This window comes from Podarcis bocagei, assembly GCF_964188305.1.
Source record: "Podarcis bocagei genome assembly, chromosome: 1".
NCBI classification, from domain to species: Eukaryota; Metazoa; Chordata; class Lepidosauria; order Squamata; family Lacertidae; genus Podarcis; species Podarcis bocagei.
In genome coordinates, this window is record NC_138125.1 from 10105236 (window position 1) to 10127778 (window position 22543).

The 22543-nt window shown below is 48.3% G+C and overlaps 1 protein-coding gene across 5 annotated transcripts in view; it reads left to right on the plus strand.

Moving 5' to 3' along the window:
* Positions 1-22543, plus strand: part of SYT16 (synaptotagmin 16) — a 111823-nt gene that overhangs the window by 47110 nt on the left and 42170 nt on the right. For 4 of the 5 annotated variants that reach the window (XM_081192638.1, XM_081192640.1, XM_081192639.1 and 1 more), the window contains 2 exons: positions 7440-7619; positions 18135-18715. In XM_081192638.1, coding sequence (XP_081048764.1) covers positions 18226-18715 — 490 coding nt within the window. In that variant the 5' untranslated portion in view covers positions 7440-7619; positions 18135-18225. The remainder of the gene's footprint in view (positions 1-7439; positions 7620-18134; positions 18716-22543) is intronic. The other variant, XM_081192637.1, reaches the window with a different exon arrangement.

A 22543-nucleotide genomic window follows, 5' to 3' on the forward strand; every position in this document is an offset into this window, starting at 1 on the left:
TAATAAAAAAATTCCTTCCAGTAGCACCTTAAAGACCAACTAAGTTAGTTCTTGGTATGAGCTTTCGTGTGCATGCACACTTCTTCAGATACACTGAAACAGAAGTTGCCAGATCCTTCTATATAGTGAGAAGGTGGGGAGGGGTGTTACTCAGAAGGGTGGTGGGAATGGGAGATAGGCAGATAGCTGAGAGAGCCTCTTGACGACTCTTAACGACTGTAATAGGTCTTACAGGAAAAGGCAAGGGGTGGGAAGGTGAGAAATGGTTTAGTTATGTATAGTGAGATAAGAATCCAATGTCTTTGTTCAGCCCAGGTTCAGCTTGGTTCAGCCCAGGTTCAGCTTGGTTCCCAGTCCATCATCTTGGTCGCTCTCCTCTGCACACCTTCCAGCTTGTCAATCTCCTTCTTAAATTGTGGCACCCAGAATTGGATACAGGACTCCAGGTGTGGTTTGACTAAAACAGAATAGAGTGGTACTATGACTTCCCTAGATCTGGACGCTATACGTCTGTTGATGCAGCCTAGAATAGCATTTGCTTTTTTTGCTGCCGCATCACGCCATTGACTCGTGTTAAGCTTGTGGTCCACCAAGACCCCTAGATCCTTTTCACCTGTACTACTGGTAAGCCAAAGCACTTGGGCCCACCATTTAAATAGTAGAATTATAGAGTTGGAAAGGACCCTGAGGAACATGTAGTTTAACCCTTTGCAGTGCAGGAATATGCAGCTGTCCCGCACAGCGATCGAACCTGCAACCTTAGCTAACCATCTGTCCTGAACTATCCTGAATGCACTTGTCTTAGAGCTGTGGATTAGGGTTAGAGCAGTGTTTCCCAACCTTTTTTGGGCAAAGGCACACTTGTTTGATGAAAAAAATCTCGAGGCACACCACCATTACAGCCCCGTGACGTCAGCGTGCAGCGTCACGCCGGGAGGGACGCACGAAAGTGTAAGTTTCAATTTTTTCCCCTCCCCCTTGCCGGGGAACCTCCAAGCTTTGGGGGTGGGGGGGGGAGGAGGCAGCAAAGCGAGGCAGGAAGGAGAGCGCGGCTTGGCTGGGTGAGCTTTGGCAGGGAATGAGAGCCGCGAGGCGGGCGCTGCGGACGGAGGTGCTGCCCGCCGAGCTCGCAGGCAGCCAGGCAGGCAGACGGCGAGAGCCCCGCGCTGGGCGGCCTCTCCTCGCCGCCGCCGCCCCGCCTCTTGCCGCCCGACTCGCCCGCCTCCCTCCTGGCAACATCTCGCGGCACACCAGGCAACATCTCGCGGCACACTAGTGTGCCGCGGAACAGTGGTTGGGAAACACTGGGTTAGAGCATCAGTTGCCGGCATGATGGATGAGACTTTGCAAGACAACTTCCTCTACAGTGGTACTTCGGGTTAAGAACTTAATTTGTTCCAGAGGTCTGTTCTTAACCTGAAACTATTCTTAACCTGAGGTACCACTTTAGCTAATGGGCCTCCCACTGCTGCCGTGCGATTTCTGTTCTCATCCTGAAGCAAAGTTCATAACCTGAGGCACTGTTTCTGGGTTAGCGGAGTCTGTAACCTGAAGTGTATGTAACCTGAAGCGTCTGTAACCTGAGGTACCACTGTACTGCTAAGAGTGAACACTCAGAGGGGGCCATATATGCTGTATATGCTGTCACCATGAGTTTGTTTCAATGCCTGCACTGAGCCTGCATCCAAAATCCTGTGCCCATTTCACCATAACTGCCTTGACTTGTTCTTCTTTTGTTTCCCATTCCAAAAGGTAATCGTAGATTCGTGAAATATTTTTTCCTTTGATAAAGATTACTGTATTTTTTGCTCTATAACACGCACCCGACCATAACACGCACGTAGTTTTTAGAGGAGGAAAATCCATAGGCATGCCACCCGTAGGCATTCCCTCCATAACACGCACAGACATTTCCCCTTACTTTTTAGGAGGAAAAAAGTGAGTGTTATGGTGCAAAAAAATGGTAATTCTCTTTCAAATTTAGATGTTTCTTTTGCAATTCCTTGTTTTAAATCCATGGCCAATCTTTGCTGTAACTGAAAATATTGTAACCAATCCGTTAGGTAAAGGTAAAGGGACCCCTGACCATTAGGTCCAGTCGTGACCGACTCTGGGGTTGCGGCGCTCATCTCGCTTTATTGGCCAAGGGAGCCGGCGTACAGCTTCTGGGTCATGTGGCCAGCATGACTAAGCCACTTCTGGCGAACCAGAGCAGTGCACAGAAACACTGTTTACCTTCCCGCCGGAGTGGTACCTATTTATCTACTTGCACTTTGACGTGCTTTCAAACTGCTAGGTTGGCAGGAGCAGGGACCGAGCAACGGGAGCTCACCCCGTCGTGGGGATTTGAACTGACGATCTTCTGATCGACAAGTCCTAGGCTCTGTGGTTTAACTCACAGTGCCACCTGCGTCCCAACCAATCCGTTAGGTGACTTATAATTCCCTCGTATTTTTTCAATGTAGGCTTGTCTTTATCTATTTCTAGGACTAATCAGTACGTGGGCCAATCTGCTTCCATATTTCTTTTTTTTACTGTGGACATCGCCAACAGAAGCCATTGCAGAGCCTGTGGCACATTCAGCTGCTTGTGTGATGAACTCTGTCCCCATGCAGCCAATCGCTCTGGATAAATATTTCCAGAGGAGTAGCCTTCTGCAGCAAACACAGCAGAGTCCTGCCGCACCTCAAAGACTAACATCATATAACGTGCTTATATAAGTACGTTTCCCAGCACAATTCAAAGTGTTGGTGCTGACCTTTAAAGCCCTAAATGGCCTCGGTCCAGTATACCTGAAGGAGCGTCTCCACCCCCATCGTTCAGCCCGGACACTGAGGTCCAGCTCCGAGGGCCTTCTGGCAGTTCCCTCACTGTGAGAAGCCAAGTTACAGGGAACCAGGCAGAGGGCCTTCTTGGTAGTGGTGCCCACCCTGTGGAACACCCTCCCACCAGATGTCAAAGAGAACAACAACTACCAGACTTTTAGAAGACATCTGAAGGCAGCCCTGTTTAGGGAAGCTTTTAATGTTTGATGCATTACTGTATTTTAATGTTTTGTTGGAAGCCGCCCAGAGTGGCTGGGGAAGCCCAGCCAGATGGGTGGGGTATAAATAATAAATTATTATTATTATTATTATTATTATTATTATTATTATTATTATTATTAGTCTAGATTCAGATAGGTAGCTGTGTTGGTCTGGCGCAGTGGAAATAAAATAATAATAATAATGAATTGTCCAGTAGCACCTTATAGACCAACTAAGTTTGTTCTGGTATAAGCTTTCGTGTGGATGCAAGACTCTCTTGCTGGTTTTTCCTGGAGATACTGGGGATTGAACCAGCTGAGGGGGTGTGTGCATCTGCTTTGCATACATAAAGTCCGAAGTTGAATCCTTGGCATCTCCAGTTAAGGCCTAAAACCCCATAGCTGTCAACCGTCCCTTATTTGGTGGGAAAGTCCTTTATCCCAGCGCTGTGTCCCACTGCTGTCCCTTATTGATGATGTCTCTTAAATTTTCCGGGTTTCAAAGGAAGCAGCTCCTCTCCCTCCCTCCCTGCCGGCCAGGGAGGAGGGAGGCTCCAACTGTGTTGCTTGGCTGCATTGCGCACCCAATGAGGAGTCTAAGAACAACTGGGGGGTGGAGCTTGCATGTCTTGTGCCTATCAAATCGGCTGCGTTCCCTGGGGACTCGCCTTTGCTCAGCGCTTCCCAGCGGAGAGGTGACGGTGGTTTTCCTTGCTGCATCCCCTTTGCTGGGTTGCTGCGCTGTGGGAACCACCGCTTGAGGCTTCGTTTGGCTGCTGGCTGGGCTTTCTGCCTTTGGCTCAGAGGGGCTCAGAAGTTGAACCTCCCTGTGCTCTGGAAATCCCTTATTTTGGCTGCTGACCCCTTATTTTTGAGGCTGCTGGTCCCTTATTTTCAAATCTGTAAGTTGACAGCTATGAAAACCCTGGAAAATGGCTGCCAGTCAGTGTAGACAATAGCAAGCTAATTGGACCAATGGCCTGACTACTTTATAAAACAACCTCCTGTGTTCCTGGGAGGGGAACAGTGGATGGTTAGCAAGGATTTCTACCAGTCCTTCCTGGAGATCAAGAGATCGAACCATCGGCTTTCTGTGCGCACGGCATCTGAGCGACGGTCCGTCCCGGTGCCTCCTGCACACAGTTTATGCTGCTGGCAGAGGCGTTGTGCATTAAACCCAGTGCAAGATTGCCCAAGTCTGCTCCACGCAGCCTTTCCTCAGAGCTACGGCCCACACAAGTTCTCTTGGTGTTCAGTCGTGTGTGTGTGTGTGTGCATGCAAATACACACGCTATATAATTAGCCCCTCGTTATGAAGGGTGCTATAGGAACCAGCAGGGAAATAATGTGTTGCTCCAAATGTATAATGAAATTCAATTAGTGCAAACGGCATAAGAACAGTTTATGGGCCGCTGATTGGGTGGTGGTGGGTTTCTAATTGGAAAAATACCAGTAACGCGAGCTTCCCTATTATCTCTGCCCCACCTCCCACCCCAAAAGTCGGGAATGAAACTGGCATTAAAAGGAGCCTTTGGCTGACAATGCTGCTGCCCCCCAAAGTTAAATGTGCACGGGTTGAATCTCCCTCTGATGCAGTTGAGGAATTGCTTTGTGTGCACTTAAAAAAGTCTCCCCCCCCCTTTCCTTTTAAAATGAAAGCTGCGGTGGTAGCAATAGGCTGTCACCGATGATTGTGCCTTGCATGTGTCCGAGACCATCTCCTCTGCTGAATGAGCGAGTGCTGCAAAACACAGGGGTTTCTCTGCAAAACGCTGCAAAAAAACAAAAAACAAAAACCCTGCAAATCTTTTGCACAGGTTTGGAGAGGATCCTAAATCTTGGGGTTCGTAGTCAATTTTCCTAGAGTGAGCAATCTTTGGGCATGGTGGCTGGCAGCTTTCTCCGACTCCTGCACCAGGAAAGGCTGGTTTCTGCAACCTGTAAAAATTACGGAATTCTAGCATGGTTGTGTAATTTCTCGCTTTGCATAATTCATTCTGCAGAGTTCCTTCCTTCCTTCCTTCCTTCCTTCCTTCCTTCCTTCCTTCCTTCCTTCCTTCCTTCCTTCCTTCCTTTTTTGCATAATATATTTAACTGCTTGCCTGTCCTGGAGCAGGACAAGAAACTCATTGGGGTAGGGCATCGATATATCCCATCCCTGTACTTCTGGCTTCTGTGATCATCGCTGGGCATTACATTTAAGCATATCCCAGGGGATGGTCAGCAACCATACTCTGGGAAACTGCATTAACTGGCCAGCTAAATCAGGTCAGGGTAGCCGACAGGTTTCAAACCCTGGATGAGTTAGGGATTTCCCTTCATTCAAAGACAGGCTCTAGCAGACAAACCAATCGTGGGTCCAGCGGTCAATAAGGCAGTTTCTGCACGTGCTGTAGAGGGAAGTGAGGGGCAGGTGGGGCTTGTCTACCTGCAAAGGGAGCCCATCTAGGAGAAAGAAGACTCTGATCCTGAACCTCTGCTGCCTTGCAGGAAATCTTCAGGAGACGAAAAGGCTCAAGAGTGGAGTCCTTAAGATGGTTGGATGGTGCCTTGAATGCCTCCTTCCATCAGCTCCTGTAGCCAAGCTGGAGCTCAGTGTCTTGCTCTGCTTTCCTTTGGACCACATCAGCCAGGCTGTGTGTGTGTGTGTGTGTGTGTGTGTGTGTGTGTGTGTCTCATCATCTGGGCAGCCCAGGGCCTCCATAAACACCGCCCGGGCTTGCATTCTGCAGGGGATCATTTTAGTGCTGCTATTTCAGCAGTTTGACTTCATGTCCGGAGGCGCACTCCATGGTCTCTGGAGACAGACGGATGCCAACCACAGCAACAAAAGGGGAGGGGGTCAGAAGGCACATGAGACCACCGCTTTGCTTAAGCTAAGCCAGGGGCTAGTGACCCTAGTGGGCACGTTTGGAATTTTGAGAAAGCGCCTTGGCACTAGTGGCAAACTAGCTGTCGCGTGTATGTGTGTGTGTGTGGGGGGGCACAACACAAAAGGGGTGCCACAGCTAAAATAGCAGACAAAGAGACAGGACTTCTAAACGGTGCAGGCAGAGAGGAGCTGTTTGTGCTTCTCCAATGTTCCTTTTGGGTTGACATCCTCAGTCCTTTTTGTCAGGAGTTCAGGCTACACTCGAGTAGGACCCTGGCAGAGACACATGCCCAACTGGCATATTCTCTCCTTCCTTGTCAATCGTTCGGAAGCTTCAAAAGCTCTCTTCAGCCCAAACATCACAGCAACCGAGGCCAACCGACACTGGCACACTTAGGGATCCACAGAGTTTGCGCCTCATGCGTGACAGACCTCAGCAACTCAGCATTTTGGCTAATCTACTTTATTTACATATAAACACACACGGAGCACTGCAACATGGCTCCCTCCCTCTCTAGCATCAGACAGCAAAGAGAAAAAGAACAAAGGACAGTAGTCCCACTTCACGGAACACAGTAACACAAACATCCTGTCTCCGTCACATCCCACTCTGTGGAGTCAAAATATACACCGTCATGTGATAGACAAAAATCCCATGACTGCGATCATGGAGCAGGAATTCTAACACTTTTCTGTCCCTAAGTGGGACAGAAGGCAAGAACTCAGAATAGGGGGAACATTTTCTCTGTCTTGCCAAATGCAAGGTGGTTCTTTTAAAATGAGATTCAGAAGTAATAAAAAGGCACAAATGAGTGAGAAGATGAAATATTTTATTCTAAACAGCAAGCAATATATACATACATACCAAGCAAGCACTTCCATCTGCCACTTGGAAGCCCTCAAGAAGTGTCAAAGTGACTTCCCCAGGTAGGGGGAAGGAACAGAGGCAGGAAAGGTAACCATGTCAGATCACTAACTCCTCGAAATACAATTCATCTTCCGGGTAGCTTGCCCATACAGCTCCTAGAGCAAATCAAAGACCAGGAGGCATATACCTGTACACCTGTCAGGCTGCCACCCTAAACTTGCTGAGGACCATAGGAAGCTGCCTTTGGCTGAGTCCAACCATTGGTTCACGTAGTTCAGCATCGTCAACATTGCCAGACACGGGCACTTAAAGATTTCAGGTGGGGTTCCCTCACAGCCCTTCCGAGAGGTGCCAAGGACCTTCTGTGTTCCAAGGAGATGGAACACCATTGATGTCACTTACCTGGGCATGAGAGCCATCGAATTCCATAGGATTTCCTTCTGAGTAGACATGGTTACAGTTGCGCCGTCAAGCTGGGCCCAAAGGCAACAGGCCTGTTCTTTTCCTACCCTTTCCTGTGGCTCCCTCGGGAATCCTGCCTCTTCTTACAAATGCTTAATCCCTCTGCGTTGTCACCCTCTGCACGTCTGGGAACGCCCATTTGCTGACATGACCCCGCAAAGTGCCAGCTTAACGCCTTGTGCTTTCTTCCTTGTGATTTTCCTCACCGCCAGTTACTCCTGAAGCGATTGGGTTCCTCTCAGCTGTCGGGGTCTTCATCGTCCTCTTTGCGGTCCTCTTCCTCTTCATCAACAAGAAGCTGTGCTTTGAGAAGATCGGGGGGCTCCCCTGCTTGGAACAACGCGGGAAACGTAAACGCTACAAAGAGAAGTCGGCCGTTCACGAGAGCCTTGGTAAGTACCGCCATACTCCTTAAAAGAAATCGGATCCGAGTAATTTAAGGAATAGGTCGAAATCTCCTGCTTTTAGCAAAACTTTAAATTGATTGGAATTGCTATCTTTTGCTTTCTGGCACCCGTTGGCCACATTTGCACGTCACATGAAAGAGCCATCATTTAGCCAGGATGGGAAACCTTTTCCATCTTGGGCCTGAATGATTAGTTCGGATTCCAGTATTGCAGGGGGCATAGGTGCTGGCTTCTAGAGGCCAAGGCAGTTTTGCCCCCCCCGTGTTTTTTTGAGGGGTGGGTAGGCCCCCTGAATGTTCAGAGGGTGCTTGTTTCCACCTCCTGGTTCCTTGAGATGTTAGGACATCCCATCAGTTCCCCTCAATCAACTTGAGAAGATGACACCTCTGGGCAGGGGCTTGGAGTTTGGGTCGATTTGGACCCCTTCCAATTCCACAGGTGTATGATTCTGAGGGCCACATTTTCCTGTGGGCAACCTTCCAGGGTCCACATGCTGGTGGTAGGAGGGGCCAGAGGTAAAAGTAGGTGGGGCAAAAAATGTAAGGGCAGATAAAGAGGTCTGGATGATGCCATTCAGCACCTCTTCATCCTGTTGTTTATGTTTTTAGATATGCTGCAAGCCTCCCAGAGTGGCTAGGGAAACCCAGCCACATGAGTGGGGTATAATAATAAAATTATTATTATTATTATTATTATTATTATTATTATTATTATTATTACAGTGATACCTCAGGTTACATACGCTTCAGGTTACATACGCTTCAGGTTGAGAACTTTGCTTCAGGATAAGAACAGAAATCGGGCTCCGGCGGCGCGGCAGCAGCAGGAGGCCCCATTAGCTAAAGTGGTGCTTCAGGTTAAGAACAGTTTCAGGTTAAGAACGGACCTCTGGAACGAATTAGATACTTAACCTGAGGTACCACTGTACTGTGTCATGCAGAAGCTGGAATGATCCTATGTGAGTCTCAGGCTTGCACAAATTCTCCAGGAAGAGGACTCCCAACAGCATTTTGCTTCATTTCTGCTGAATATTTAGGGTTGTTTTTGGATGCAAACAGGGGTTTGTGGTTTATAACAAACTCAGGTTCGTTTAACCAAGGCTTCTTGGTAGTGGCGCTCGCACTGTGGAACGCCCTCCCATCAGATGTCAAAGCGATAAACAACTACCTGACATTCAGAAGACATCTTAAGGCAGCCCTGTTCAGGGAAGTTTTTAATGTGTGACATTTTAGTGTATTTTTGGTCTCTGTGGAAGTCGCCCAGAGTGGCTGGGGAGGCCCAGCCAGATGGGCAGGGTACAAACAATAAATTATTATTATTATTATTAAGGCTTGGAGTTGACTTGCTTTGAAAGTGACCAGAGTATTTTATAAGCCCCACCAATGACAAGCCGAGAGTTTCATGAAAAAGAAGCGTGGCTAAAGTTGTGCACTGGACCAGAGGGGGAGACAAAAGGGGGACATTCAGGGCAGGTGGGGCTCACTTTGGCTCATTCCGGCTTGTGAGTGCCACACTAAACTATGGCTTACCGTGACGTGCCAATGCAGCCATTACGTTTGCTCTGACAGCAATGGGTTCTACGAGAATAAATGGTAAAATATCATAATAACGCTAGAATAATAATTCCTATATTTTATTCTTATCTTCTGGGGTGTCTTGGATGTGAGGCAACAGCCACCTGAGAAATTGATGGTGTTTCCTTTTGGGTGCTTTCTACTGGGTGATGGCTGTTCTCCTTCTGCTGCTTTGGCATTGAGAGGTAGGGTTAGGTTTAGGGTTAATGTTGGAGGTAGGGTTAGGTTAGGGTTGGGCAAGATCAACTGCAGAGTTTGCAAAACTTGGGTCTCCAGCTGTTTTTGGATTACGGTTCCCATCATCCCTGACCACCGGTCCCGCTCACTAGGGACGATGGGAGTTGTAGTCCAAAAACAGCCAGAGACCCAAATCTGGGAAACCGTGATCTACTGGGAAGAGTTAATTGGCCTTACTTGAGCCTGAGCTTTTTGGTTTCTTTGAACAAAGAGTTACCGTATTTTTTGCTCTATAAGACGCACCAGACCACAAGACACACCTAGTTTTTGGAGGAGAAAAACAAGAAAAAAAATATTCTGAATCTCAGAAGCCAGAACAGCAAGAGGGGTCGCTGCACAGTGAAAGCAGCAATCCCTCTTGCTGTTCTGGCTTCTGGGATAGCTGCGCAGCCTGCATTCGCTCCATAAGACGCACACACATTTCCCCTTACTTTTTAGGAGAGAAAAAGTGAGTCTTATAGAGCAAAAAATACGGTAACTACACTGATGCTTTGTGAGTTATTTTTGACCTGACCCTGGCACCTGCCTCTGACAACATGGGAATTGCAGGTGGTGAGCTCAATGTCGGGGGGAGCGTGTCTTCATGGCGCCTGGGGTGGGCGCACCAAAATGCGCCCTCGAAAAAACTGTGCCTCAGGGCAATGGTTCCCGCCCTTGCTATGCCTCTGGGAGAGCTCACTGTTGCACTCAGGTCCTGCTAGCAAAATCCCATTTAGCATTTGGTTGGCAGCTTTAGGAACAGGATACTGGATGAGGTGGGGCTGTGGCCTGATCCTGTTTTATATTCCTGTGCCATGAGGAAGGCCAGCAGTTGGGAATGGGAAGCAGTGCAGGGAAAGGCGTCCCTGCTCCTTCTCCTCTCACAGATCCGTACCTGTTTCCAGAAATGTGAGGAGAGGTCTTGCATCGCGTAGCTTGCATCAGGGAGCTTGCGCTAGGTTCCTTTTGTTTTGTTCTCCGCCACGCTCTCACTGTTACACAAACGCCGATATCACTCTGTTAAAAAGTTCCCTTTGTTGAGAGCTTTGCAAAGTCTTTCTTTCTCCTGACAAGTATTGCAATGCCAGGGCCTTAAATAAAATGACAACATCTCTCCTTCGCTGCGTTGTGGGCGTCGGTGCTTTTTGGAGCTGCCACAGACGGCAGTGCAAACATATATTTACCAAAGCTTTTAAAAAATGTGAATTATTAATAAACAGGGTAGGTTTTAAAAACTGAGGAAAGTGGGAGGAAAAGGGGGGGGGGCCTGGGGGCTGAGAAGACTTGCCTGCACGCTCTAGTGATTTGCATTTGAAAGTAATTCTTACATGATTGACAAGTAAATCCTTTAAAATGTGGTATTTATAATGGAAAGGCTCATATCGCCTTGAACCGCAGCCTGTACTGTGGGAGAAAGATGGCATTTGTATTGTTGTAGCCTTGGGTGTGTATATATAGAGACAGTGCTGCTACTTATGAATTATACTGGGGAACTGAAGTAGGAAACACTTTTTCCTTTTTGCTAAAATGGGCAAGGTGATGTCAAAGCTATTTAGAACATTTACCTGTTCGCTCTGTTGTCTTGGGATGGGGGTTGTAATGGATGTACCAAGAGGAAGAAGAATTTGCCCTAAACAGCCTTTGTGTTCATGCATGCCCTATCTTGAAGGAAATTTGACACCTCTTTGACACATATCAAGTCTGGGGACCACATTTAGGATGCAATGGGGCGCTCCCATTTGTTCATCCGCCTCTGCTGGTTTCACATAGCGAAAGGGAAGTGGGGGCGACTTTGGTAACTAAAGGGTGTGCAGTTTAGGGGAGCGAAATCTTCCCTGCTTTGCATCCTCCACTCCAGCCCCTCCCAGTTTCCTCCCAATCAAACTCACTTCTGGTATTTGAACCAGATTAGGGGGGAAATAGGGACGTGGGTGGCGCTGTGGGTTAAACCACTGAGCCTAGGGCTTGCCGATCAGATGGTCGGCGGTTCGAATCCCCGCGACGGGGTGAGCTCCCGTTGCTCGGTCCCAGCTCCTGCCAACCTAGCAGTTTGAAAGCACGTCAAAGTGCAAGTAGATAAATAGGTACCACTCCAGCGGGAAGGTAAACGGTGTTTCCGTGCGCTGCTCTGGTTCGCCAGAAGCGGCTTAGTCATGCTGGCCACATGACCCAGAAGCTGTACCCCGGCTCCCTTGGCCACTAATGCGAGATGAGCACCACAACCCCAGAGTCGGCCGCGACTGGACCTAACAGTCAGGGGTCCTTTTACCTTTACTTTAGGGGGCAAATGGGCTACAGTGACAACAGGGCCAGATTTAGGTTTGATGAGGCCCTAAGCTACTGAAGTTAATGGGGCCCTTTATATGTCCAGCTGTCCTTTGTCAACAACAAATTGTTGCTGTTTTTTGTGTTGAATATATGCTATATGGTAATTTATGGACCTAATAGGTATCTAAAGCAATTTGCACATAACAAAATATGTATTTTATCAAAGTAATAGTTGAACTGAAATACAATTAAGAGGAAGTATATTAATAGTGAAATAATTATTAAGCTCTAACTTAAAATGATTTTTTATTCATAACAAACTTAATAACGCAAACACATTGGCATTTGGCAATAACAAAAGTTCCTTTAGAAACACAATTTACAAAGACTCATAATCTAGTCTCTCGAAACTTGCTATAACATGGAATAATAATTGTGGGGTTTTTTTTATCTTATATTTTGGAAATGTGCATCCAGTTTTTCCCCCCTTTAAATTTTTTTGGGGGCCCCCAAGAGAGTGGGGCCCTAAGCCATATCTTGTTTAGCTTATACAAAGCGCTAGGAGGCGAGGTTCAGGCAGGGGAAAGATTCACCCCTGTGCAACTTTGGGGAAAAGATTTAGTCCCCTTCTCCCATCACTGTCAGCGGGGCAGATCCGTGAACTAGGTTTCCCCAACCCAATGTCCTCCAGATGTTGAAGGACTGCTGCTCTCATCCCCCTAATGGTTGGTCATGCTTTCTGATGGGAGTTGTAGTCAAAAGCTTCGGGTTAAGGAAGACTGAAATAAACAAACGTGGCTGCTTCTGCCCAGTGGCGTAGCGTGGGTTGTCAGCACCCGGGGCAAGGCAAATAATTTGCGCCCCCTAACCCGTGGATTTGCGCCCCCTAACCCATGGATTTGTGCCCCCTAACCCTAACCCCCAGATGTTGCGCCCGGTGCGCCCGGGCCCCCCTGCACTCCCCACGCTACGCCACTGGCTCCATGTGCCCTGGGGGGTCTCTTTTCTATGGTTCTATTAGGCCGCTCAGTTGAGAAGTGTAGGCCGAAGGAGCTAATCATCCTTGCAGAGTTGGAAAGGGACCACAGGGCTCATTTAGTCCAACCCCATCTTTTGCCCAACAGGGGACTCAAACCCAGGACCAAGGTTAAGAGTTGTATTCTCCAGCCTGAGCACCCCAAGGAGCAAGAGTGATGGGGCTGTAGGGAGAAGGGGCAAGTGCCCCACAGGAAGTGGCCCAGGAAACATGATAGATGGCTGGTTTGCAATCCAGGGGCAAAGGGAGGGGTGGACACTGCAGCCTCCAGACCTCTCCCCCTCCCCCCAGGAGAGGAAGGTAATGAGACCCTTTATAAAATACTTTGTTTATCCTTGACACTTTTGAAACTCCCACACACATAGAGATTATATATTATTATTATTATTATTATTATTATTATTATTATTATTATTATTATTATTATTATTATTTATACCCCACCCATCTGGCAGTTTATTCAGTATGATGATGCAATGTAGGGAATAGGTTTTTTCCCTTTAAAATACGTTGTTTGTCAGTTAAAAATGATTCTTCACAAACAAACCTTTATTTTGGAAACATAACAAGAACTGACCACTCTCTTTTATACTGTCACTTTAAAAACAAACAAGCAAAAAAACCAACCCCTGTCTCTCCCTGCCTACTTTCAAATTGGCAAAACCAAAGGGGGATTATGAAAGTTGTGCTTGCAGAAAGGTTACAACGTTTTTAGAAGGGGGAAGGGGCAGAATGGGTGGGAGGCTGGGAGCAAAAGGCCGTTCAAGCTACAGCTTTGCAGCTACAGATTGTGGTGATCCCTCGTTTTAGGTGGCTTTATAGATCCTAGAGGTGGAGAGTTGGAAGGGACACTGAGGGTCATCTAGTCCGACCCCCTGCAATGCAGGAATCTCAGCTAAAGCATTCTTTAAAAGGGGGCTAGACATGTTGGCAGAGGACCAGAGGCAGGGGGCCTCTGGGAGACCAGTTGCTGCCCCCCGGGGGCGTGTCCCGCTTACGGCCTCAGTCGTGGGGAGCTGCTGCCTGGCAGAAGGGCGGAAGGTTTGCTTCCAAGTTGAGGCGCGGAGAGCGCTCCCACCTCCGGCCTGTTCCTCCCGCGCCCGGGCGCGCGCCTCCCATGCCGCTGACCCTCCCCGCCAGCCGGGGCTTGCCACCTGCTCCCGCGGCCCTTCCCCCTTTGCAGACAGGTTTCTCGTGCCTTCCTTGTCAAAACAACCCTGCCAGGTAGGCCACCACCACCGGCCCAGGTTGATCGTGCCAGGGCCCACAGGGCTGGGCTGGTGGGACCGAGCGGGGGCGTTGCGCAGCCCGTCTGGCTAAGCCCGTGGAGATCACCTGCCTTCTCCCCTCGCCCCGCTCCCAGTTTCTGGCGCGGCGCTTCCCCTTTGCACCGGCGCTGCTGCTGAGTCACAAGGGAGCCCCAGAATAGCTCGGGCTGCGACTTGACACCCGGGCACGCAGCGCAGGGCGCGGCGAGGCCCGGCGGCGCGTCGGGGTGTGGAGGCTGCCCGTGCCGGCCAGGCGTCGGTGGCGGCGCTGCTGCAGCGGCTGCTCCTCCTGCAAGCAGTGAGTGGAGCGCAGCCGTAGCGGCGGCGGGGCGCGCGCGCGCGCGCGCTAGGGCGCAAGGCTGGCGGTGGCTGCAGGGAGCCCGGCGGAGGAAGGAACTTGTCCCTTCCCTCTGGACTCGCGCCCCCCCAGATGTTGCGCCCGGTGCGGCCGGCACCCTTGGCACCCCCCACGCTACGCCACTGCTTCTGCCATATCCAGTTGGTTCTGAATTTCTAGGCCAAAGAGCTCATTCAGACATGTATGTTTACATACCCTCCAGGGACCCTATTTTGCAGGGAGAGTCCTGGGATTATGAAAGCCATCTTGGTTTCTGATTTGATCCTGGAATGTCTCAATTTCCCCCAGCGCCACTGAGCTTGGGGAGGGGGAGCGCCGGCAGCAGCGGTTTCTGATGGAGCATACCGTTGCCTCTTTATGGTTGCTGCTGCTGGCCTCCTCCAATAATAATAATAATAATAATAATAATAATAATAATAATAATAATAATGATGATGTTTATTTATACCCCGCCCTCCCCAGCCAAGACTGGGCTCAGGGCGGCTAACACCAGGTATAAAACAATTGATTAAAATACAACTTAAAAACAAGATTAAAATACAACATTAAAATGCGGCCTCATTTCAGTAGAAACTCAAATCAAAAACTTTTTTGGGGGATGAAAACGTCAAATCTTCACCAAGACCAACTATCCAGACTGGTCCTACATGGGCCGGAAAAAAGCCAGGGAAGTCCCCAAATAGGAGTTCCGTCACAGAAGGAGAAAGGAAAAAGGAAAGAGGGGGAGGGGATCAAGTTGATTCATAGAATCATAGAATCATAGAGTTGGAAGAGACCACAAGGGCCATCGAGTCCAACCCCCTGCCAAGCAGGAAACACCATCAGAGCACTCCTGACATATGGTTGTCAAGCCTCTGCTTAAAGACCTCCAAAGTAGGAGACTCCACCACACTCCTTGGCAGCAAATTCCACTGTCGAACAGCTCTTACTGTCAGGAAGTTCTTCCTAATGTTTAGGTGGAATCTTCTTTCTTGTAGTTTGGATCCATTGCTCCGTGTCCGCTTCTCTGGAGCAGCACAAAACAACCTTTCTCCCTCCTCTATGTGACATCCTTTTATATATTTGAACATGGCTATCATATCACCCCTTAACCTCCTCTTCTCCAGGCTAAACATGCCCAGCTCCCTTAGCCGTTCCTCATAAGGCATCGTTTCCAGGCCTTTGACCATTTTGGTTGCCCTCCTCTGGACACGTTCCAGTTTGTCAGTGTCCTTCTTGAACTGTGGTGCCCAGAACTGGACACAATACTCCAGGTGAGGTCTGACCAGCAAGCCTGCGGAAAGAAATCAGATCCTGCAGGGCCCTGGTCTCATGAGACAGAGCGTTCCACCAGTCCGGAGCCAGTGTTGAGAAGGCCCTGGCTCTGATTGAGGCTAATCTAACTTCCTTAGGGCCCAGGACCTCTAGGGTGTTGCTATTTATGGACCTTAGGGTCCTCCGTGGGGCATACCAGGAGAGGCGGTCCCATAGGTACGAGGGTCCTAGGCTGTGAAGGGCTTTAAAGGTCAAAACCAGCACCTTAAACCTGACCCTGTACTCCACCGGGAGCCAGTGCAGCTGGAAAAGCAGCTCATAATGGCCGGTGGAAAGCAGGCAAAGAGGAGGAGAAGTTGCCGGTACTGAGGCCCAGCCCCATGGGACGTGCCAGCTCTGAGGGGCAGGCAGAGGCCAGGGCCTCCCTGAGAGGGAAGAAAGGATGAGGAGTCTTGATGATGATGATGATGATGATGATGATGATGATGATTATTTTTAAATGCTTCGTGCATCTGTGTCCAATCTTGCCCCTTCCTAAATAAATTAAAACAAAATTGGGATTAAGTGGTTTTCTCGGGACAGTGGAGGGCTTGTGTGCTGTGTCCCGTTGGTGAAGCGGTGGTGGCATTCAGCCTTCTTCTGACAGAAAATGTTCTGTAGGCTGGGGAGGGACAAAAAATGGGGTGTGTGTGTGTGTCAAGGAGGGTCATTTGCAGGGAGTGAGAAATGTCCCTGTTTTTCATCTGAGGAAAGTTAGAGGGTATGTGCTTATCATGTGCTGACTGTCTGCCGATCGTACAATTAGTCTCCTTTTTTTTAAAACAACAACAACAACCCTGTGTTGTTGCATTGAAACTGGGTGATTATAAAAGTTCTACTTTTGATGGCTCCAGAGTTCCAGAGCTTCTCCCTGCTTCCTTAGAGAGGTCTGAGGATTGAACCAAGGCCTTTTGCATGCTCTTCTATGGAGCTATTCCATTCAGCCTGCAAGCCTAACACATAGACCCCCTTTCTGGGTTGTTCGAGTTTCTATCAGCTCAAGCTGAACAACCCTTTTGCATCTGCTTTTGCAGGAAGCCTTGCTTTGCGCTCAGGTATTCCAGAGACTTCTGCGATTGTGCTTTTTGTACTGTTCCAGCACATTTGCTCTGTATGGCAACCTTGCATTTTAGAACCTGCTCCTAGCCGTTAATGAACAGTGGGTGTCAGATTTGTACAATATAGAGTTTGCTTCCTTTTTTTTTAATGCATCGGAAACAATGGAGAATGCAATTAGTTATTGCCATTCATTTTCCTCCAAGGCAAAGCACATGTTCTTAAAAGGGTTGGGATGAAAGTAAAAACTAAACAGGAGTATGATTAATGGGAAACAATTATTTGGTGGCGAGCCACTTTGTTTCGGATTCCAAGACAGTTTTATTTGAAATTATGGGGAACTTCATACCAGAGGATTAGAGACAGCAAGTGTAGCAAATACAGTGGTACCTCGGGTTACATACGCTTCAGGTTACATACGCTTCAGGTTACAGATTCCGCTAACCCAGAAATTGTGCTTCAGGTTAAGAACTTTGCTTCAGGATGAGAACAGAAATCGTGCTCCGGCGGCGCGGCAGCAGCAGGAGGCCCCATTAGCTAAAGTGGTGCTTCAGGTTAAGAACAGTTTCAGGTTAAGTACGGACCTCCGGAACAAATTAAGTATTTAACCTGAGGTACCACTGTACTGGTTCAGGTGGCATGAAAAGGCATTATGCGATTGAGCCTTAGGCACCTTCCTTCATGTGCTCCGAGTCAATCACTCACTCACTGATCAATGCAAACCATAATTTGCTGTTACAACCAACCTAGCAAACTGTAATTTGCACCCAGCCTCCATACCAGAATTTAAACCGATGGTTTGCAGGGGAAATGCAAACCCTAGTTTATTGGTTTGGATGCAGGTGCAAACTATTGCTTATGCTAAAATGTGGCCTTCCAATTACATCCGGAACGGAGGAAGGGTCTTGATTCCCCTTTGCCAATCCTCTGCTGGCCACATGCCAGGAATGGCTGTGGCTATCCTGCACATGAACACTCGCAAACATATACACACATGTATAGGCACATGCAGACACCCCAGCCGATCAATCAACTGTTGAATGGGGAGTGTACGATTTACATCCCCATCCATCTCCTGTGTTCAGCGGGGGAATTTAAACCTCTGCACCCACCCCAACATTGTCTGCTTTATTGTTATTTGGGGAACCTGTAAACATGGTTTGAACCATCCCTTGCATTACCGAGTTATAGGTTAACTTTTGGCATTCATCCTGTGCTTTCGCTATGGTGAATCCCTGGTTGTGTTGCAAATTTGGGTGAAAGCATTTTCTCCTTCTGGTTTGTGGTGTGCGGACACTTCTCCTTTCTCTTTTCTGTGCTCTCTTTCTTTCTCTCAGCTTGGATAATTTTAGTAGGTCTGACAAAGAGGTTAAAAGGGGGGCAGGCGATTTTTTAAATTTTTGATAACCTTTTGCAATGCTTATTCTGTAGCTCGCAGACCTCTGAGTCTGGCATGCTGGCAGAGATGAACAGCTGGAGTTTATGACCCATCACTTTACTTGTTCATGGTGTTCAAAAAAGCATGTCTGCCCAGGATGTCCAGAGTTTCTTCCAGCCCTTGTCCTCATGGATGTCTCGGGTCTATGAGGCTGTCCAAGAAGCAGGCGACTCCATATCTTCTTCCTTCGCCAACCTGGGAAGCAAAGCGGATCCCCATCCCACCGAAGAAGGAGACGAGGGCTTAGAAGACAGCGATGATGGGTCTTACGAACGTTACTCTGAAGCTTCAGACGATGGAAGCACCTTTAGCCAGGAGAGTGGAGAATCTGATGACTTCTCATCATCTTCTCATGACCCTACTTCTCTGGAGTCTTCCTGTGCTTCAGACCTGGGTCTTCATTGGCACGAAGGAGACAAGAGCAGCCCCACCATCTCAGATCAGTATCTGGATGATGATCCCTTGACATCCCATGGACTCTATCCAAGCTACAAGGGCTACCAACTTATGGAAACCATCCCGGAGGAAGAGGAGCATTCCAAGCAGAGTAAGAATCTTCTACATAACTGTGACGGTAAGTTGGTGTCCTCCTACGCTCTTTATTTTGCACACACTCTCCAAAAAAAACCATGGGATTGCTGCCCCAAAGGGTGATCCCTTTCAGTTCCTACCACATGACTTCCTGTTCTTACACAGTACATTTCTCTCCCTCTACTTTATATCATTGGTTGGCAGGGAAATGCAAGGTGTAATGACATTGGGACATGGGGCAGGTTATGTCAAAAGTTATGAAAGCAGAGGCAGCCATATCCCCTCCATCTCCATACTTACCGTATTTTTCGCCCTATAGGACGCATTTTTCCCCTCCAAAAATGAAGGGGAAATGTGTGTGCATCCTATGGGGCGAATGCAGGCTTTCGCTGAAGCCTGGAGAGCGAGAGGGGCCGGTGCGCACCGACCCCTCTCGCTCTCCAGGCTTCGCGGACCTCTCCGCAAGCAGCGGGAGTGCTCCCGCTGCTTGTGGAGAGTTGCCAGCATGCCGAAGCCTGCGCGCGCTGAGATCAGCGCGTCCAGGCTTCGCGGACCTCTCCGCAAGCAGTGGGAGCCAGCGCTGGGCTCCCACGGCTTGCAGAGAGCTGCCTGTTTGGGGGCTGGGGTCGGGGGAAGCTCGGGCCTCCCCCGCCCCAGCCCCGCGCCTGGGGGGGAAATAATTTTTTTCCCTTTATTTCCCCCCCAAAAAACTAGGTGCGCCTTATGGGACGGTGCGTCCTATAGGGCGAAAAATACGGTACTTGCAGATAATGCTTCGCAGAGGATTATTATTATTAGCAACTCCTTACAGCAGATTATGATTCCTAGAGATTCCAACTTTATCCTGTGCTAATCCTGCATCTGACAGCATTGGGGAAGAGATGGGTTCTGCATCACTGAAGCCAATGAAGTTAGTTGATCCAGAATGCTGGTTCTAAATTGTGGCAGTCATGCATTATTACAAGCCAGGGTTGTCCTACGGCAGGAAATTTTTGGACACAGCAGGTATTTCCTGGACATTAGCAGCATCTGGACGGAACGAAATTTAAGCTCAACAGCTTTTTGTGTCCGGGTTTTCACTTTTTGACATATGGCAACCCTGCGACAAGCCATTGCACAAAAATGTATGCGGGGCCCCCACTCTCAATTTACAGTGGTGCCTCGCAAGACGAAAAGAATCCGTTCTGTGATTCTCTTCATCTAGCGTTTTTTTCGTCTTGCGAAGCAAGCCCATTGAAGGATTAGCGGATTAGCGCTTTTAGTGGTTTTAGCGGCTTTTAGCGGCTTTTAGCGGCTTTTAGCGGCTTTTAGCGGCTTATCTGCTGATTGGATCAGCTGATAAGCATCTTAGTGGCTTAGAAAAAGGGGGGGAAAGGAAAAAAAAACAGCAGGAACTCGCAAGACATTGTCGTCTTGCGAAGCAAGCCCGTAGGAAATTTGTTTTGCGAAGCACCTCCAAAACGGAAAACTCTTTTGTCTAGCGAGTTTTCCGTCTTGCGAGGCATTCATCTTGCGGGGCACCACTGTAGTTTGATTATGAACCAGTATCTAATTCCATGCCTTCTGACCAGAGGTGAAACATTTGTTATGAGAAGAAGAAATCTAATTTACTATGAAGTACATATCTTTAGAATGCATATAAGTTATAGGTGCATCTTTATGCATAATGTTAATTGACATGACAAAGCTATATCAGAATATATTGGCAGAAGGTTGGATGGCTTAAAATATGCTTGCTGGCATCTCTATATCAGCACATGTCTTAGCCTTTGAGAAATTTCCACCATGACCCCTTGTATTGGTTAGCGGTGGGTGCATGCCTGTCAGAGAGGGAAAAAATAAAAGCTAATCAGAACTATAATACAACTGCCCCTTGTGTTGAAATTATTGTATATGATCGTTTATGAATATTTCCTGGTTTCTTGAGGCTGGGTTTATTTATTTATTGTTTATTTAGATATTTATAAAACACACTTTCATAAACAAATCAGGGTATAACATTAAAGACATGTCACAATTACAGCAACAAAACCACCCATAAATATGGGTTGGTAAAATATTCGCATTCCGAACAACAGAGGTTTCAGAAGATCACAAAAAGAAGACAGGGAGGGTGACTCCTTCTGCACCTCTAGTGGCAAGGAGTTCCACAGGACACCACTTGACATGGTAAAGGCCAACTGAGCCTCAGGGGCATTGGGGACCTTCAAAAGCACCCCAGAAGATCTCTGTGAATAGGATTGGAGCATAAGGAATCAGGCAGTCCTGAAGGTGTGAAGTTGTTTGGGGTTTGTGAATTAATGTCTTGAACCAGGCTAGGTAGTGAATTGGTAGCTGGTTGCACTAACAAACCTTTATGGCCCTTACATGTGAGCTGAATTCAGAGACATCTCCAGCTATGGGAGATTTCTGATTCTGTACGGTAGTTATAAAAACTTGCGGATGCAAGCTCTGATTAAGTGCCTAACTGCCACTGCAAATCCCCCTCCCTCCAATCTGTTATGGAAATAACACAACAATTTTGATGCCTTCATGAAGGAGTCCACAAGCAAGGCCTGCTCTGCACATGCCAATTTAGAGATCAGGCTTTGTTTCACATCACCAAGATTCTCAGGACGCCTCTTTGCTGCAGAAACGCCACGTGGGAAAACCACACGCTTCTCCACGTTCGCCCTATGAGATCCTCCTAAGGCCTTCACGCCGCCTCTCAAGACGTACTTGCTTTTCTGCTGGAGGCATGAACTAAATATCTTCCCCACGCCAGTTGGAGATACAACATGAACAAAGAGAAACAAGTGTTGGCTGGCGAAGGAGAAAGCAAGCCTTGACGTTCCACAGAAAGTCCAATTTCTGGACACAGATTCTGAGACTGAATACGGATTCTCTCCAGGCAATTCAGACGTTTGTCCCTTTGCAGTGCCTCTCTGAAACATTATTGACATCTCTGCAGCACACAGGGTTCTTTCTCCCTTGTTTTCTCTGCCGGTTTCCTCTGTGTTTGGTGCTTTTCCACTGCTTCTTCTCTGCACGTATAAACCAGGGTTTCCCAAACTTGGATCTCCATCTGTTTTTGGACTACAACTCCCATTGTCCCTAGCCAGCAGGACCAGTGCTCAGGCATGATGGGAGATGTAGCCCAAAACCAGCCGGAGACCCAAGTTTGGGGGAACCCTGCCTTAACCATTAACATTTAGTCCCATCCCTTCAGAGTTTTGGGCTGGGCCTGACTTCAGTGTGTCCCTCCATCCCTAGTCCTGCTCTGGGAACAGTTAAATTAAGGGCCAGTGTGGTGTAGTGGTTAAGTGTGGTGGGACTCGTAATCTGGTGAACTGGGTTCGATTCCCCGCTCCTCCACATGCAGCTGCTGGGTGACCTTGGGCTAGTCACATTTCTCTGAAGTCTCTCAGCCCCACTCACCTCACAGAGTGTTTGTTGTAGGGGAGGAAGGGAAAGGAGATTGTTAGCCGCTTTGAGACTCCTTACGAAGAAGAAGACTTTGGATTTGATATCCCGCTTTATCATGACCCTAAGGAGTCTCAAAGCGGCTAACATTCTCCTTTCCCTTCCTCCCCCACAACAAACTGTGAGGTGAGTGAGGCTAAGAGACTGCAGAGAAGTGTGACTAGCCCAAGGCCACCCAGCAGCTGCAGGTGGAGGAGCGAGGAAGTGAACCCGGTTCACCAGATTACAAGTCCACCGCTCTTAACCACTGCATCACATTGGCTGTAGTGATAAGGTAGTGATAAAGCAGGATATCAAATCCAAACTCTTTTTTTCTTTCTTTCTTAAGCTGCCCTTCCTTCTCCTGGTCCTCCTTGCAATTCATTGACGCAAGATCTTCAGGGAGAATAGTGCTGGCCATGCATTGACA